The 15,955-nt window shown below is 42.0% G+C and overlaps 1 protein-coding gene across 1 annotated transcript in view; it reads left to right on the forward strand.

Annotated features, from left to right (window-relative positions):
- LOC144602081 (anoctamin-9-like) overlaps window positions 1-6,573 on the forward strand; it is a 69,660-nt gene extending 63,087 nt beyond the window's left edge. The window contains exons 22-24 of the mRNA XM_078414775.1: window positions 2,716-2,809; window positions 3,150-3,262; window positions 4,419-6,573. Coding sequence (XP_078270901.1) covers window positions 2,716-2,809; window positions 3,150-3,262; window positions 4,419-4,488 — 277 coding nt within the window. The 3' untranslated portion in view covers window positions 4,489-6,573. The remainder of the gene's footprint in view (window positions 1-2,715; window positions 2,810-3,149; window positions 3,263-4,418) is intronic.
- Window positions 6,574-15,955: the final 9,382 nt, after the last annotated feature.

Below are 15,955 nucleotides of genomic sequence, written 5' to 3' on the forward strand. Positions count from 1 at the left end.
CTGACCCATCTCATTTCCTAACAGGAGGTCCAACACTGCCCCTTCTCTGGTAGGCACCTCTAAGTATTGCTGCAAAAAACTATCCTGCACACATTTTACAAACTCCAAACCATCCAGCCCTTTAACAGAATGTGATTCCCAGTCTATATACGGAAAATTGAAATCACCCACAATCACCACTCTGTGCTTACTACTAATATCTGCTATCTCCTTACATATTTGCTCTTCCAATTCTCGTTCCCTATTTGGCGGTCTATAATACACCCCTATAAGTGTTGCTAAACCTTTCTCATTTCTGAGTTCCACCCAAACAGCCTCCTTAATCGAGCCTTCTAGTCTGTCCTGCCAAAGCACTGCTGTGATATCCTCCCTGACAAGCAATGCAACACTCCCACCTCTTGCCCCTCCGATTCTATCACATCTGAAACAATGAAATCCTGGAATATTTAATTGCCAATCGCAACCCTCCTGCAACCATGTTTCACTGATCGCCACAACATCATACTTCCAGATGTCAATCCAGGCTCTAAGCTCATCCACCTTTCTTACAATGCTCCTAGCATTGAAATATACACATTTAAGGGACCCATCATTTCTTATTCTCAGTTTATTTCTTTTCACTTCTTTCTCTCCTACATATTGGGTCTGAGTGTTTCCCTTTTCTGCCTCCTGCCTCACACACTGCCTATTAGCTATCTGTGTTTGAGTCCCTCCCCCCAACCGTACTAGTTTAAAGTCTCCGCAGTTATTTTAGCAAATCTCCCCGCCAGGATATTGGTTCCCCTCGGGTTCAGATGCAACCCGTCCTTTTTGTACAGGTCATACTTCCCCCAGAAGAGGTCCCAATGATCCAGAAACTTGAAACCCTGCTCCCTGCACCAGTTCCTCAGCCACGTATTTATCCTCCACCTCACTCCATTCCTATTCTCACTATCGCGTGGCACAGGCAGTAAGCCTGAGATTATTACTTTGGAAGTCCTTTTTTTTAACTCTCTTCCTAGCCCCCTGAATTCTCCTTTCAGGACCTCTTCCCTTATCCTACCTATATTGTTGGTACCTATATGTACCACGACCTCTGGCTCCTCTCCCTCCCCTTTCAGGATATCCTGGACACGCTCAGACACATCCCGGACACCGGCACCAGGGAGGCAAACCACCATCCGGGTCTCCCGACTGCGTCCACAGAAACGCCTATCTGACCCCCTCACTATAGAGTCCCCTATTACTACTGCTCTCCTCTTCCTTTCCCTACCCTTCTGAGCAACAGGGCTGGACTCCTTGCCAGAGGCCCGGGCACCGTCGTTGCCCCCAGGTAGGCTGTCCCCCCCAACAGTACTTAAACAGGAGTACTTATTTCCAAGGGGTACAGCCACCGGGGTACTCCCTAGTCCCTGCCTCTGTTCCTTGCCCCCCCTAACAGTGACCCACTTGTCTACCTCCCGTGGTCTAGGAGTGACCACCTCCCTGTAACTCCTATCTATAACCTCCTCACTCTCCCTGATCAGACGGAGGTCATCAATCTGCCGCTCCAGGTTCCTAATACGGTCCCTTAGGAGCCCCATCTCGTCACACCTGGCGCAGATGTGGATGTCTGGAAGACTATCAGACTCCCAGATTCCCCACATCTGACACCCAGAACAAAAAACTGCCCTGGCAGTCATACTCTCCAAACAAAGCCCCGCGCTCGGTTACTAAACCTACCGCCCGGCCGCTACTCCAACCGCTCCAACCGCCCACCCAAAAGAACTGAGTGATCTCCTGGGAGAGGCGAAAAACCGGATAAAAAACCCAGGCCAATTTGGGAAAAAATCCGGGAAATTCCTCTCCGACCCCAAGCTAGGCGATCGAAACTAGTCCGGGAGATCACACAGGTCTTACTCCTTACTATCCCCACACTATCCCCACACAATCCCCACACAATCCCCACACAAACCCCACACAAACCCCACACAATCCCCACACACTACTGCCCAAGCAACACAGCTTGGTGCTGCTTGCTACTGCTGCTGCTTGCTGCTGCTTGCTGCTGCTGCTGCTACTGCTGATTGCTGCTGCTACTGCTGATTTCATCGATGATACAACTGCCAATACTTTAAGGTGAGAGGGGCAAAGTTTAATGATGTGCAGGACAACTTTTTCCATACCGAGGGCGGTAATTACCTGGAACAAGGTGTCAAGGGCGATGGTTGAGGCAGATACAATACTGACATTTCAGAGACTTTTGGATAGACATGGATATATAGGGAATGGTGGGCTATGGATAATGTGCAGGCAGATAAGATTTGGTCTTGGCATCATGTTCGACATTGACATTGTGAGCTGAAGGGCCTGTTCTTGTGCTGTACTGTTCTATGTTCTATGTATAATTGCCGGTTATGTTCATAATATTCAATGGGGTGGGGCCCAAATTTTTGTGCTGTGTTTCTACAATTATTGCCTTCAAGAATTGTGTGCAAGATTGGCACAGGCTTGATTTATGAGCAATTCATGATGGTTATAGACTCACGCACTAAATGCAGCCTGGATCCATCTTGTCCATCAATTTACAATGTGTCTACATGTAGCAGAGTTCAATGCACATACCATTTAAATGTAATTGATCAGCTTCAAGGCTATGAGTTTGTTGACCACAATGATACATGGGATAATTATATTCACTTCTGACAGCTGTGGCTCGCAAGTTTAGAGCTTTCTTATATTGTTTCTCCTCCTCAGGTATCGTGATTACAGAACTGGTGATGACTATGAATACACAATTCAATTCTGGCATATTTTTGCTGCTCGTTTGGGGTTTCTTGTTTTATTTGAGGTAAATAAACGTACATTGCATGCACTTACCCCTTGATTGATAGTTTCTTTTCACGACTTGAACAGTTTGCGATTTAATACTTTGTCCCGCCCCCCTGACATCAGTCTGAAGAAGGGTCTCGACCCGAAACGTCACCCATTCCTTCTCTCCCGAGATGCTGCCTGACCTGCTGAGTTACTCCAGCATTTTGTGAATAAAAACCTTCGATTTGTACCAGCATCTGCAGTTATCTTCTTATGCGATTTAATACTATTGGATATAAAATTATCATATTGAACACAATTAAAAAATATATATAGTTTGTACACAATATGAATATTTGTTTTCATTTTCATTACAGAATGTTGTTGTTTGCATCAAGTATATTGCAGCTTGGTTTGTTCCTGATGTTCCAGCTTCAGTGGCAAATCAAAATCTAAAACAAACATATGAGCGACTACAGAAGGAACTGCAGTAAGTTTGTGCTTCAATTAAAGTTAATTGCCATGAGATGGAATCACAGATATTCTGCTGGAGTTATTTAAGTTCTGGTGAACTGTATAAGAGTGCATGTGATATCAATTTTGATACAGTGCAAAGAAAGCTGTGTATGCAAAGACATTTGGCCACGATGCAATCTCAATAAAACTGGCCATTAAGTAATGTCACCTGGATGTCCTAAACATAGAAGCTACTGCTTTTTATACAGATGTCCAATCCATGTTGCATTTACCCCAGCACCAAGTTCATGGTCTCTATTCCGCTCATCAGAACTACTCTTTAGTACTGCAATAATTTTTTTTAAAAAACCTGTTAATTTCAAATTTTAAATAACTTCATATGTCAGTTTATTTATACCTAATTAATAATGAAGAGCATTGTTCGTAAACAATATTGCATGATGAGCAATAGTAGATGGGAACCAATGATGGTGAATAAAAAAACTGCCCAGATAATTGTTTGATACAAGAAAATGGCTAATGCCATTTATCCAATGGGCATGGATCCAGAATCAACAGAGATAATGTAACTGGTGAGGCATGTGTCGCACTAGATAGAGTGTAATACTAGTTATAGGTATGGCTCATGTTAGGCAGTGTAATCAAATGCCAAGTATAATGTTTTTACAGGTGACCCATGTGTTACAACTGTTCAGGTAACAGAAACTCAGCCTTACAGAATTCACGAATCACTATCCAAAAATGTTGAGATACCGAATAATATTTGCTTTCATGGAATATGTGTGAAAAAGTAAATAAATAAACACAATTTTAATTCCAACTTTTGGCGCTTGCCCATATTATGCCACTTTGAGAAGACCATTATCTAATAATGCAATCCCACCTGCCACCCCTGGCCCCGCCATATTGCACCTGCCACCCCTGGCCCCGCCATATTGCACCTGCCACCCCTGGCCCCGCCATATTGCACCTGCCACCCCTGCCCCCGCCATATTGCACCTGCCATATTGCGCCGTTTGGAAACACTAAATTGATAGTATTTAATTGTAGGTCTATTGGTTAGTGCAAAAGACTAGCTTAAAATTGACACTGGAGGGGGAAGAATGCAAAATTAATTGGTATAAAACATTTCTGAAGGTTTGTTATTGAAAAAAATATCTTTCTTTCAGGATGACCCACAGAGAAATTCCTGATAATCAAATGCCTAATCGGTGCAGATATCAGTCAACAACTGTGTGAACAGTTTGAAAAATTGTGTGCCAATAAAGATTAAACAATTTCCACCTGGCTCAGAAATATCCTGATAATATATTTTGGTATATTGTTGCGTTGGATGAAAATCACTCGTAAAGAGGAGGTGTTTGAAGAAAAAAAAATCACAGTTTACATAGCTGATTTTTCTCGAAGGACATCCTAATTAATCATGATCTGCATTGTTAATACAAAGAATCAATTTCCAAAAAAAAATCAGTTTCATGCAAATCAAATGGATCATTGCTTTTATTTCTTCATGGTCAGAGTTACTGACTAAATAGTAAGTCCCTAAATCCTAATTTTCACAACAACTCAGGGAAGTAGACTTCCATTTCAAATTCTCCATCTACAGTGGATCATATAAACAGGTACAATTTTACAAATGTCTTCCTTGAAAATCTATATGCCTTCAATACCCAACAAGGAGAATCTTAGAATCTGTATTCCAGAACTTGAACAATTTCTTTGCGAAGTAAACCCCGAAAATTGCTAGCCACTTAGGTAAAAATGTGATATGGAGGCAGAAGAGATTGTAGATTCTGGAATTTAAAAAAAAACAAAGAGCTGGATGAACTCAGCAGGTCAGGCAGCATCTGTTGAGGGAATGGACAGATGATGTTTCAAATCTTCAGACTAATGAAGTGGGGAGAGAAATCTGGAAAAGAGTGGCCGGGGTAGGGCAAAGCCTGGCAAATGGATACAGTTGAGCAAATGCATATGGGTGGAGTAAATGATCAAGGCTAGTGATAAGTGATGAAAATTAATTGGAGAACAGGGAGATGAGGATAAGGAGGAAGGGAAAGGAACAGGGTGGCTGGGGTGGTGTGAGAATCGTGTGAAATGTGTTACTTTATTATCTTTAACACCGAGAGCAGTTCAGTATAGTTGTGGGACAGCAACATGACACCGGAGATGTACATGACCCTCTCCATCCATTGGCTCTGTAAATAGAATGAGCCAATCGATGTCTACATTTTTATCCCTGATCCTCTCTTACAGGTTTTCACAAGTGTTCAACCATTACTATAGCTTCTCCATTGCTGGTAGGTGGCACAGATCAATTTTACATTTTGTATAACCAATATTTCAATTTTATTTGTACAGTGTAGACTCGGACTTCAAAGGGAGATTTTGAATTATCAACCAAAGGAATATTAAGTGGTTGTCATTGTCATTAGTGGAAGTCACGTAAATTATGATATATAAAAATCTGGCACTTTCATTACATTTATGATTACTCTGAACAATGCTGAAAATAAAAAAGAGCTAAAGGAAAATTCATGTTCTTTTTTGAGTCATTGATCAAAATTCACCCTTTAGTCTCAGTTAAAAATGGCTGAGGATCTGAGATTTTCAGTATGCCGAATGATTGCTGAGGGTAACATCCTTTTGCAAACCCACTGTAATTAGTGCTCTCGTTACGTACACACGTAACTTACGTACACAAAAAACTATGTTTTTTAATTGTTTTATATGATTCAACTGCTTTGCATCATTGATTATTCCTAAAATTTGTTCTTCATGGAGTGAAAAGCTTTTAAGTTGTTTGGAAAATTCTTTAAGAAAAAAGTAATGAAAATAATATTTATTTTTATTTCAAGTATTCATGTAATGGCCATAACTCCTTAAGTGTGAGCAAAATGTTTTTAAATAAAACGGGTAAAAGTGTAATTGTAATTAGGATTAATTAATGACTAACAAAATGATTGCTTTGGCGCTTACATTAAATGTTTAGAAAAATGAATTGTTTTTCCAGCTAAGCACTGCATTAGGGTATATTTCACATCTTCTGGTCGTACTTCTAGGCTCGGAATACTATATGAGCATTGTTGCAGCAGGTGAATTAAGGTCAAGCGAGTGAATGTATCCTAGGTATAGGGATGTGTGCTCTTTTGCATGAGTTAACCTTTCAAAACCTTTGCTGGAGAATGATCATGTGCTGACATGTATGAACATGAGTGAAATGAGGTACAAAATCAGCTGTTTGGAAATTTATTTTCATTGTATTATATTTCAAATATAATGTTAGCAATAAAATTATATTATAAATGTATAGTTGCATTTTTATGTGTATCGAAAACTGATTTCAATCCTGGCTTTGTATAAAGTGAATTTGTTTTTCTACAGATAAAAAGTCTAGTGTTTAAAAAATATATAGTTTGTTTCCTTTTTTCTCAACCATTGTACGTTCACTTTCTGTTTTTCTGTCATTCATTTGAAACATATTAACTGGTAGAGAATACTACTTTCTTCAGAATGACAGCTCTTTGAATGTAATGATCGATGCCGATGCCAATCTTGCAAAGACATGAGGTTGGTTTTCTTCCTGTGCCTGAGCAAGATGGCCAGAGATGGTAATATTCCATTTGACCAGCAGATGTCATTTATTGTCTCACAATCTGGATGGATAATTTGATTGTCAGTGGGTTGATTTCTCATGCTCTCAAATCTAAAGAGCCTATTCTCCCGTAAAGAAAGTGTTAGTTTTGACACTAGTCCTAATTACAGAAAATTCAGACTGCCTATCTTAAAAGCAGACCTACAGCTTCAGAACTAGTCTGCTGGGGCACATATTTCCAAATTCAATAGACGGAAAACTAAATGCACTGAAAACTACAAGTGTCCATTCACATAGAATGTGATAAAATGCTTTCTAGTGTGCCTTGTAAAAGTGAAAATGCTTGGGAAAACAAAACTGGTGAAGTAACTGTTCCCTGTTACATCCATAAGGCCATGTTAGTTTATCTGGGAGCTCTGCAGTAAAGGGCACACCCAAAGTGGTAATAATTCACTTAATAGTAATTGGGAATCCTGAAATTGCATGTACATCTAACACAAGGGTTGAACATCTTGACATAACTTTTCACTTCAACAGCATGGCATGGGATTGTCTAGAATTTGTGGCAGGTTTGAGAGGTTGCTTCTCAGCACTTGTCTCAGTCATGGAGGCCTGGGATAGTTCCTGAGACCCGTACTGATCTTTAGTTAGTAGTAGACTTGCTGTTTTGTGCATTGTATTTGCAAGATTAACGCTATCTCAATTAAATTGCACATCCCTAGCCAACCAACCACGTTTGTGGAAGTTGAGAATGATCTCAAAGCATCAATGGTAGGCATCATGCACAGACACAAGAAGCTGCAGATGCTGGAATCTAGGTGATTTCTGCCAAAATCAACTAACAGTTAATATCCAGCTGTAATTGCTTTTGAGAAGGTGATGCAGATATTATCATGGTGCTGTTGAGTCAGGAGTTCTAGGATCTAGACGGAGACAGTTAAGGAATGTGAATATATTTCCATGTCAGGATGGTGGCAGATGATAAAGAGGAATTTCCAAGTGGTGATAATTCCATGTGCCATTGTGTCTTGTTCTTCGAACTAAATTGAATTTGATCGCAGTAACAGGATCGTTCCGAGTCAGCATGGATTTACGAAGGGGAAATCGTGCTTGACTAATCTACTGGAATTTTTTGAGGATGTAACTAGGATGTCTCTCAGTCCTTTTATCTGAATCATTACTATTGACTGTGATTAAAAGGGGACCCAGCACTGATCCTGAGAGAACCCCACTGGTTACTGGTTACCAATTCACAACTGGACTGCTTATCCCAACTCCATGTTCCTTGTCAGTCAGCCAATACCATATCTACGCCAATATATTGGGTAGACTAATGGGACTCAAGGCTGATAAATCCCCAGGGCCTGATGGTCTGCATCCCAGGGTGCTTAAGGAGGTGGCTCTAGAAATTGTGGACGCATTAGTGATTATTTTCCAATGTTCTATAGATTCCGGGTCAGTTCCTGTGGATTGGAGGGTAGCTAATGTTATCCCACTTTTCAAGAAAGGAGGGAGAGAGAAAACGGGAAATTATAGACCAGTTAGTCTGACATCAGTGGTGGGGAAGATGCTGGAGTCAATTATAAAAGACGAAATTGCGGAGCATTTGGATCGCAGTAACAGGATCGTTTCGAGTCAGCATGGATTTATGAAGGGGAAATCGTGCTTGACTAATCTACTGGAATTTTTTGAGGATGTAACTAGGAAAATTGACAGGGGAGAGCCGGTGGATGTGGTGTACCTCGACTTTCAGAAAGCCTTCGACAAGGTCCCACATATGAGATTGGTGGGCAAAATTAGAGCACATGGTATTGGAGGTAGGGTACTGACATGGATAGAAAGTTGGTTGACAGACAGAAAGCAAAGAGTGGGGATAAATGGGTCCCTTTCAGAATGGCAGGCAGTGACTAGAGGGGTACCGCAAGGCTCGGTGTTGGGACCGCAGCTATTTACAATATACATCAATGACTTGGATGAAGGGATTAAAAGTACCATTAGCAAATTTGCCGATGATACAAAGCTAGGTGGCAGTGTGAACTGTGAGGAAGATGCTATGAGGTTGCAGGGTGACTTGGACAGGTTGTGTGAGTGGGCGGATGCATGGCAGATGCAGTTTAATGTGGATAAGTGTGAGGTTATCCACTTTGGTGGTAAGAATAGGAAGGCAGATTATTATTAGAATAGTGTCAAGTTAGAAAAAAGGGACGTACAACGTGATCTGGGTGTCTTAGTGCATCAGTCACTGAAAGGAAGCATGCAGGTACAGCAGGCAGTGAAGAAAGCCAATGAAATGTTGGCCTTCATAACAAGAGGAGTTGAGTATAGGAGCAAAGAGGTCCTTCTGCAGTTGTACAGGGCCCTAGTGAGACCGCACCTGGAGTACAGTGTGCAGTTTTGGTCTCCAAATTTGAGGAAGGATATTCTTGCTATTGAGGGCGTGCAGCGTAGGTTTACTAGGTTAATTCCCGGAATGGCGGGACTGTCATATGTTGAAAGACTGGAGCGACTAGGGTTGTATACACTGGAATTTAGAAGGATGAAAGGGGATCTTATCGAAACGTATAAGATTATTAAGGGGTTGGACATGTTAGAGGCAGGAAACATGTTCCCAATGTTGGGGGAGTCCAGAACCAGGGGCCACAGTTTAAGAATAAGGGGTAGGCCATTTAGAACAGAGATGAGGAAAAACTTTTTTAGTCAGAGAGTTGTGAATCTGTGGAATTCTCTGCCTCAGAGGGCAGTGGAGGCCAATTCTCTGAATACATTCAAGAGAGAGCTAGATAGAGCTCTTAAGGATAGCGGAGTCAGGGGGTATGGGGAGAAAGCATGAACGGGATACTGATTGAGAATGATCAGCCATGATCACATTGAATGTCGGTGCTGGCTCGAAGGGCCGAATGGCCCACTCCTGCACCTATTGTCTATTGGCTATATTACCTTCAATTTTCTATGCTCTTATTTTGTGCATAAACGTTTTAGTGGAACCTTATTGAATCCTTTCTCAAAATCCAAACACACCACAATGACAGATTCCCCTTTATCTAACCTGTTTGTAACATTCTCAAATTATACCAAATTTGTCAAACATTATTTCCCATTGACAAAACCATGTTAACTCTGCTTGATTGCCATTTGATTTTCCAAATGCTTCTTCTAATTACTGCTTTAATAATGAATTCATCATTTTTTTAATGAGAGATGTTAGGTTAATTGCCCTATAGTTTCTTCCTTTCAATTCTCCAGGTCTGCTTTCAAGTCTCCTCATAGAATCAGGATTGTTTCCAGATGTGAAGATAGACACAAAAAGCTGGAGTAACTCAGCGGGACAGGCAGCATCTCTGGAGGGAAGGAATGGGTGATGTTCCTGACTCAATAGTAATGATAGATCAAGGGATACGTAGTGACATAAGGTTACAGAATGCAAAGAAAAATGAAAAAAAAAAAACTGCAAATGCTACAAATCTGAAATAAAATAGAAAATGTTAAAAACACTCAGTAGCAGATTGACCTAAAATATTAACTCCGCTTTCCACAGATGTTGCCTGAGTTGCTGGATGTTTTCAGCATTTTTGCCGATTGAAATGTAGTTCTGCTTCTGGTGATTGTTAGAATCATAGAGTGATACAGCGTGGAAACAGGCCCTTCAGTCCAACTTGCCCACACTGGCAAACATTTTCCAACTACACTAGACCCACCTGCCTGCGAGTGGTCCACATCTCTCCAAACCTGTCCTATCCATGTACCTGTCTCACTGTTTCTTAAACATTGGGATAGTCACAGCCTCAACTACCTCCTCTGGCAGCTTGTTCCATATACCCACCACCCTTTGTGTGAAAAAGCTACCCCTCAGATTCCTATTAAAACCTTTCCCCTCCACTGTAAATGTAAGTAGTTGATTCACCCACTCTGGGCAAGAGACTCTGTGCATCCACCCGATCTATTCCTCTCATGATTTTACACTCGTCTATAAGATCACCCCTCATCCTCCTGTGCTTCAATGAATAGAGTCCCAGCCTACTCAACCTCTCCCTATAGCTCAGGCCCTCTCGTCCTAGCAGCATCCTCATAAATATTCTCTGTACCATTTCCAGCTTGACAACATCTTTCCTATAACATGGTGCCCAGAACTGAACACAATACACTAAATGCAGCCTCACCAACGTCTTATACAACTGCAACATGATCTCCCAACTTCTATACTCAATACTCTGACTGATGAAGGCCAATGTGCTGAAAGCCTTTGTCACCACCCTATCTACCTGCGACTCCACCTTCAAGGAACCATGCACCTGCACTCCTAGATCCCTCTGCTCTACAACAATCCTCAGAGCCCTACCATTCACTATGTACATTGTGCACAGGCTCCAGTGGATGCCCATATATGAGCCACTCAATTTGTTCTGCGCAAACAGAGAAAGAAATTGAGAATGTTTTTATAAAAACAGTCATATTGAAGAATTATTAATAACCGGCACAGATTGTGAACGAGAAATAGTTTACTGTAACACTGAAAAGTGCATGGAGGAAAGGAAAGATTAGGTTTAGAAAAAACTAAGATGCAGAAATAAAAAAACATTTATTTTAAACGTCAACAGCATTAAAATCTGATGGTAAAAAAACTCGATTTTTTTTTTGTTCAGCACGCCTGCTCAGGGTTAATTAGGAAATAGCATAAAATTTAAAATGTTCAATGGTACTTTATTGTCACATGTACTGAGAAACAATGAAATTCCTTTTTTGCATACAGTTCAGTAAAAATCTTACGGTACATAGGCACAATTATATTTAAGTACAAGAGTGCCGGAATACAAGATTGCAGTGAGACACAACAAAAGATTTGCCATGTTTAAGGCACCATTTTGTATGATTCAAGTCCAAAATGTAAAGAATTAGTTTGGACATAAAGGCCCATTGTCCTGGCAGTGGCACCGGATTGTAGTTGCAGGGGTATGTATACTGATACCAATGTTTTCTGATATTTCTGACCTCAATATTACACGTCATTGAAATTATTTTAATGGTAATCCAGATGATAAGAATCAGTTTAAGATAATTTTGGAAAATCAGGTGAACTTGAACTGCTACTCTGGATTACTACATTTTCATTTGATGCAATTTATTATCTGATTTCCATGTAAATAACAGAAAACACCGTTATTCTACAGCATAATCCAGTTTATAACTTTTTCTCATTTATGCATTCCTATAAATTCTTTGCACAAGTAGATTGATTGTTTGCATTATACCTGATGCGATCACATCTAACATTTTCCCTAATTCAAATTATTCAACATTGTTTGAATTGAACTGTCTGTTAAATACCAAAATCCAATATGGACATCATCAGTGGGGGCATTAAGAAACGGTAGATACTGAAATCTTGAACAAAACACTACGTGCTGGAGGAGCTCAGCCGATCAGGCAGCCTCTGTGGAGGGAATGGACAGGTGATGTTTCAGGTTAGGACCTTTCTTTGGACTACTTTGATTCCAGATGACAACACAGGACACTTTAAGTCCATGAGGTGAACTGTGCATGATAGCCAGAGAAAGGCTGCCCAAGGAACAAGCATACCTTCCTTTCTCAGCACAAAGCACTTGACCTCTAAAATACACTGTTGGGTTTCAGTTGAGGGAATTACTCATTCCCACCATTTTATCCACATGCTCATCCCACAGTCTGTCTTTTTGGCCTTTTTCACCCGCTTCATAATCACAATCCCCCAACTCCACAGACACTCCTTTATATTTTTGCCCATCCCCTGACCCTCTCCCATTCTCCTATTTATCCTTGTTCCAATGTCTCATCCTCCTTCCACTTCTTCACACACTCTTCCCTCATTTTCCTTACCTTCCACTATCTTGTCTCTTCCCCACATCTCATCTTCTCACCTTCCCTCTACTCTTCTCTAACCTAACCTATATCATCACCCCTCTTTTACATTCTCACCTTCCCCTTCAACAAATTCTCCATCTTCTCCATATTCCAACTTCCATCTCCTCGCCCAGCCCCTTCTACTTTTCTGCATTATTCCCCCATTGCACCTGTCTCATCCTCCACAGATTCTCGTCTTTCTCCCCATCATTCTCTTCTCCCACCCGATAAACACAACCTTTCCTTTTCTATTTTTACCCATCCTATCACCCTGCCCCCTATTTGTCCTTCTTCTAGTATCCCACCCTTTTGCCTATCCTATATATTCACATGCTGTTTGTTTGGAGACATGTTTTCAAAAGAGAAAAACTGTCAGTACCTTTCCCTTTCCATGACCGTTTCTTTTAGTCATTTATAAAAACATGCATCATCAAATATAACAATTGATAATGACAAAATCAATGTGTCACAAAGTTTTTGAGATACTCACTGTTCGACCTGAACGAGTCTTCATTGTTTTGTTCATGTCAATGTCATTGTTTTTGTCAGCTTGCTTTGTAGCTGTTTTCTCTTCAGTAGGTGCTGACTGGTGTTTAAACGCCTGTGTCGCGTTAGTTGTGGTCGGTGTTGTAGAGTCGCTTTGGTCATTGATGATCTGGTTGTGCTTCGCGTGTTGGCGTGCGACTGGCTCATCTGGTGGATTTTCACGGGTTTTCTGACAGTAGACGTCAGAAGGGGTCTTAACCACATATGAACGCTCATCAAGCTGGCGAGAAACTATGGCTTTCTCCCAACTCTTCTTTCCTTGTACGAGGGGTTGCATTCGCACTGTATCCCCTTTGTGAAGTGGGGAAAGGTCTTTAGCTGACTTGTTGTAATTGTCAGCTTGCTGCTCAATGCGCTGCTTCATGTGTTCATGTACTACTCTGGGTTCGAGTAGGCTTGCTGTTGTAGGCAGAAGTGTACGTGTGCGACGATTCATGAGGCACTGAGCGGGACTTGTGCTCAGCCATTATGAAGGCGTATTACGATGATCCAACATTGCTAGGTGGGGGTCGGATCGCGATTTGTTGCTTTTTGTCATGATTTGCTTCGCTATTTTGACTGCTGATTCTGCTTTTCCATTTGCTTTACTATTACCGAGACTGCTACACAGGTGCTCAAAATCCCATTCTCTTGCAAACTGACGAAATGCGACTGATGTGAACTGCAGTCCGTTATCGCTCACAACTAGTGTCGGGCTGCCTTATCTCGCGAAATGAGCTTTCAACTCGCGAATTACAGTTGGACTGCTCGTGTCTCTCAGCCGGTCTACTTCGAAGAAGATGCTATGGTAGTCGACGGTGATGAGATAATCTTTCCCGTCCCATGAGAAGAGATCTGTGCTGACTTTCTCCCATGGCCTAGTCGGTAGCTCATGACTTATAAGCGATTCTTTTTGCTGACTCGCTTCATAGGTGCGGCACACATCACAAATAGTGATATACTGCTTGATGCCAGGCCAGAATAGATATTCACGTGCTCGTCATAGGCAGCCTTTGATGTCCAGATGTGAAGAGTGTATCTTTTCTTTCATGTCTCTGCGTAAGAGCAGTATGATCATGCGCTCGCCCTTGAAATTTAAACCATCTTGTAATGCGGGCTCATCCCTATAGCTGTAATAAGGCGTGAGCTGCTCTGGTAGCATATTGCGTCCGCTAGGCCAACCACTGATGATGACGTGTTTCAGTATCTGTAGTGTGTCTTTTGCTGTTTCATCGCGAATTTGCTCGAGACGCTCATCGTGAATTGGCAAGTGCGATACCATGTTGACCTTCTCTAATGCTTACTCTCTGCTCAGAGTACCGCTAACTGCACGTGACAGTGTAACTGCAAGATACATGAGCTTCCCCTGACAGTAGCTGATGTCGAAATCATAGCTCTGTAGGCGGAGTTGCATTCCTTGGAGACGCTTCAGTGCTTTCACTAGCGACATCTTCACTATCATTTCAAGTTGATCACGCTGGTGAAATGACCAAATGTATATTTATGAAAACGCTAATTTGGTCGCAAATACCACAGCGAGCATCTATCTCCTTCTCGATCGAAGCATAACCTTCGGTGTTGGTTATTGCTCTGGTCTCATATGCGATGGGACGTCTCTTTTGGAGCAAGGCTGCTCCCAGTCCTTTGTTGCTCGCGTCACATTGAATCGTCAGCTCCTCCTTGGGATTGTAGTACGCTAAATTCGGTGCCTCAGCCACCATCTGTCTGATCTTGGACATCGCATTGTCCTGCTCAACAGACCACTCCCACGCTATGTCTGGTCTCGTCAAATGTCTGATGGGCTCTAGGGTATTAGATAGGCTGGGTGAAAAGCGACTCAGGTAGTTGACGAATCCAACTAGCCTCTGTACACCCTGTACATCTGAGGGTGCTGGCACGTTGACGACATCGACGACTTTTTTGGGGTTAGGTTGCAGTCCTGTGCTAATGATCACGTGTCCTAAGAAGGGTATCTCGGTTGCTCTGAAGACGGACGTCTCTGTTGATATTGATGTACTGCTGTACCCATCGCTGAAGCAACTGCTCAAGCTTCGAATCGTGGTCGATAATCACGTCTTCCATCGCCTCTCCTTTGCCATAGACGAGGATGTCGTTTGCGATGCAGATCACTCCAAGCAGCCCTTTGAGCGCTTGATGTAATCTTCATTGGAAGATTTCAGACGATATGCTTGTACCGAATGGTAGTCGGCGCCACCGATAACGACCAAAAGGCATGTTGAACGTCGTTAGATTGCTAGACTCGTCGTCCAGTTTCACCTGCCACTAAGTTGAGCTCATGTCTAGCTTATTGAAGATCTTCGCTTGATCGAGATCTGGCAAGATGTCCTCAAACACTGGGAGTGGATAGTGTTCTCGCTTTAATGCTTTGTTTAGCGGTCGTGGATCGATGCACACACGGAGATTGCCATTCTTTTTCTCCGCGACCCCAAGCTGGTTGACCTAACACGTTGGCTCGTGAACTGGTGCGATCACGTGACGCTCTACCATGCACTATAGCTCTGTTTTCACCTGCTTTATCGTGTGAGGTAAGCGTCTTGGCGGTAAGACTGTGGGTTGCGCTTCCTCGTCAATCAGCAGGTGGGCTTCACCGAGCTGCTCTCCTAGTTCACCGTTGAACACCTCTACATAGCGTTCTTCAGCCTTACACACTTTCTCCTTTATTACAGACGACGTGGGTACACGGTGAAAACTGTC

This window comes from Rhinoraja longicauda, chromosome 18 (genome assembly GCF_053455715.1).
Source record: "Rhinoraja longicauda isolate Sanriku21f chromosome 18, sRhiLon1.1, whole genome shotgun sequence".
Classification (NCBI taxonomy): Eukaryota; Metazoa; Chordata; class Chondrichthyes; order Rajiformes; family Arhynchobatidae; genus Rhinoraja; species Rhinoraja longicauda.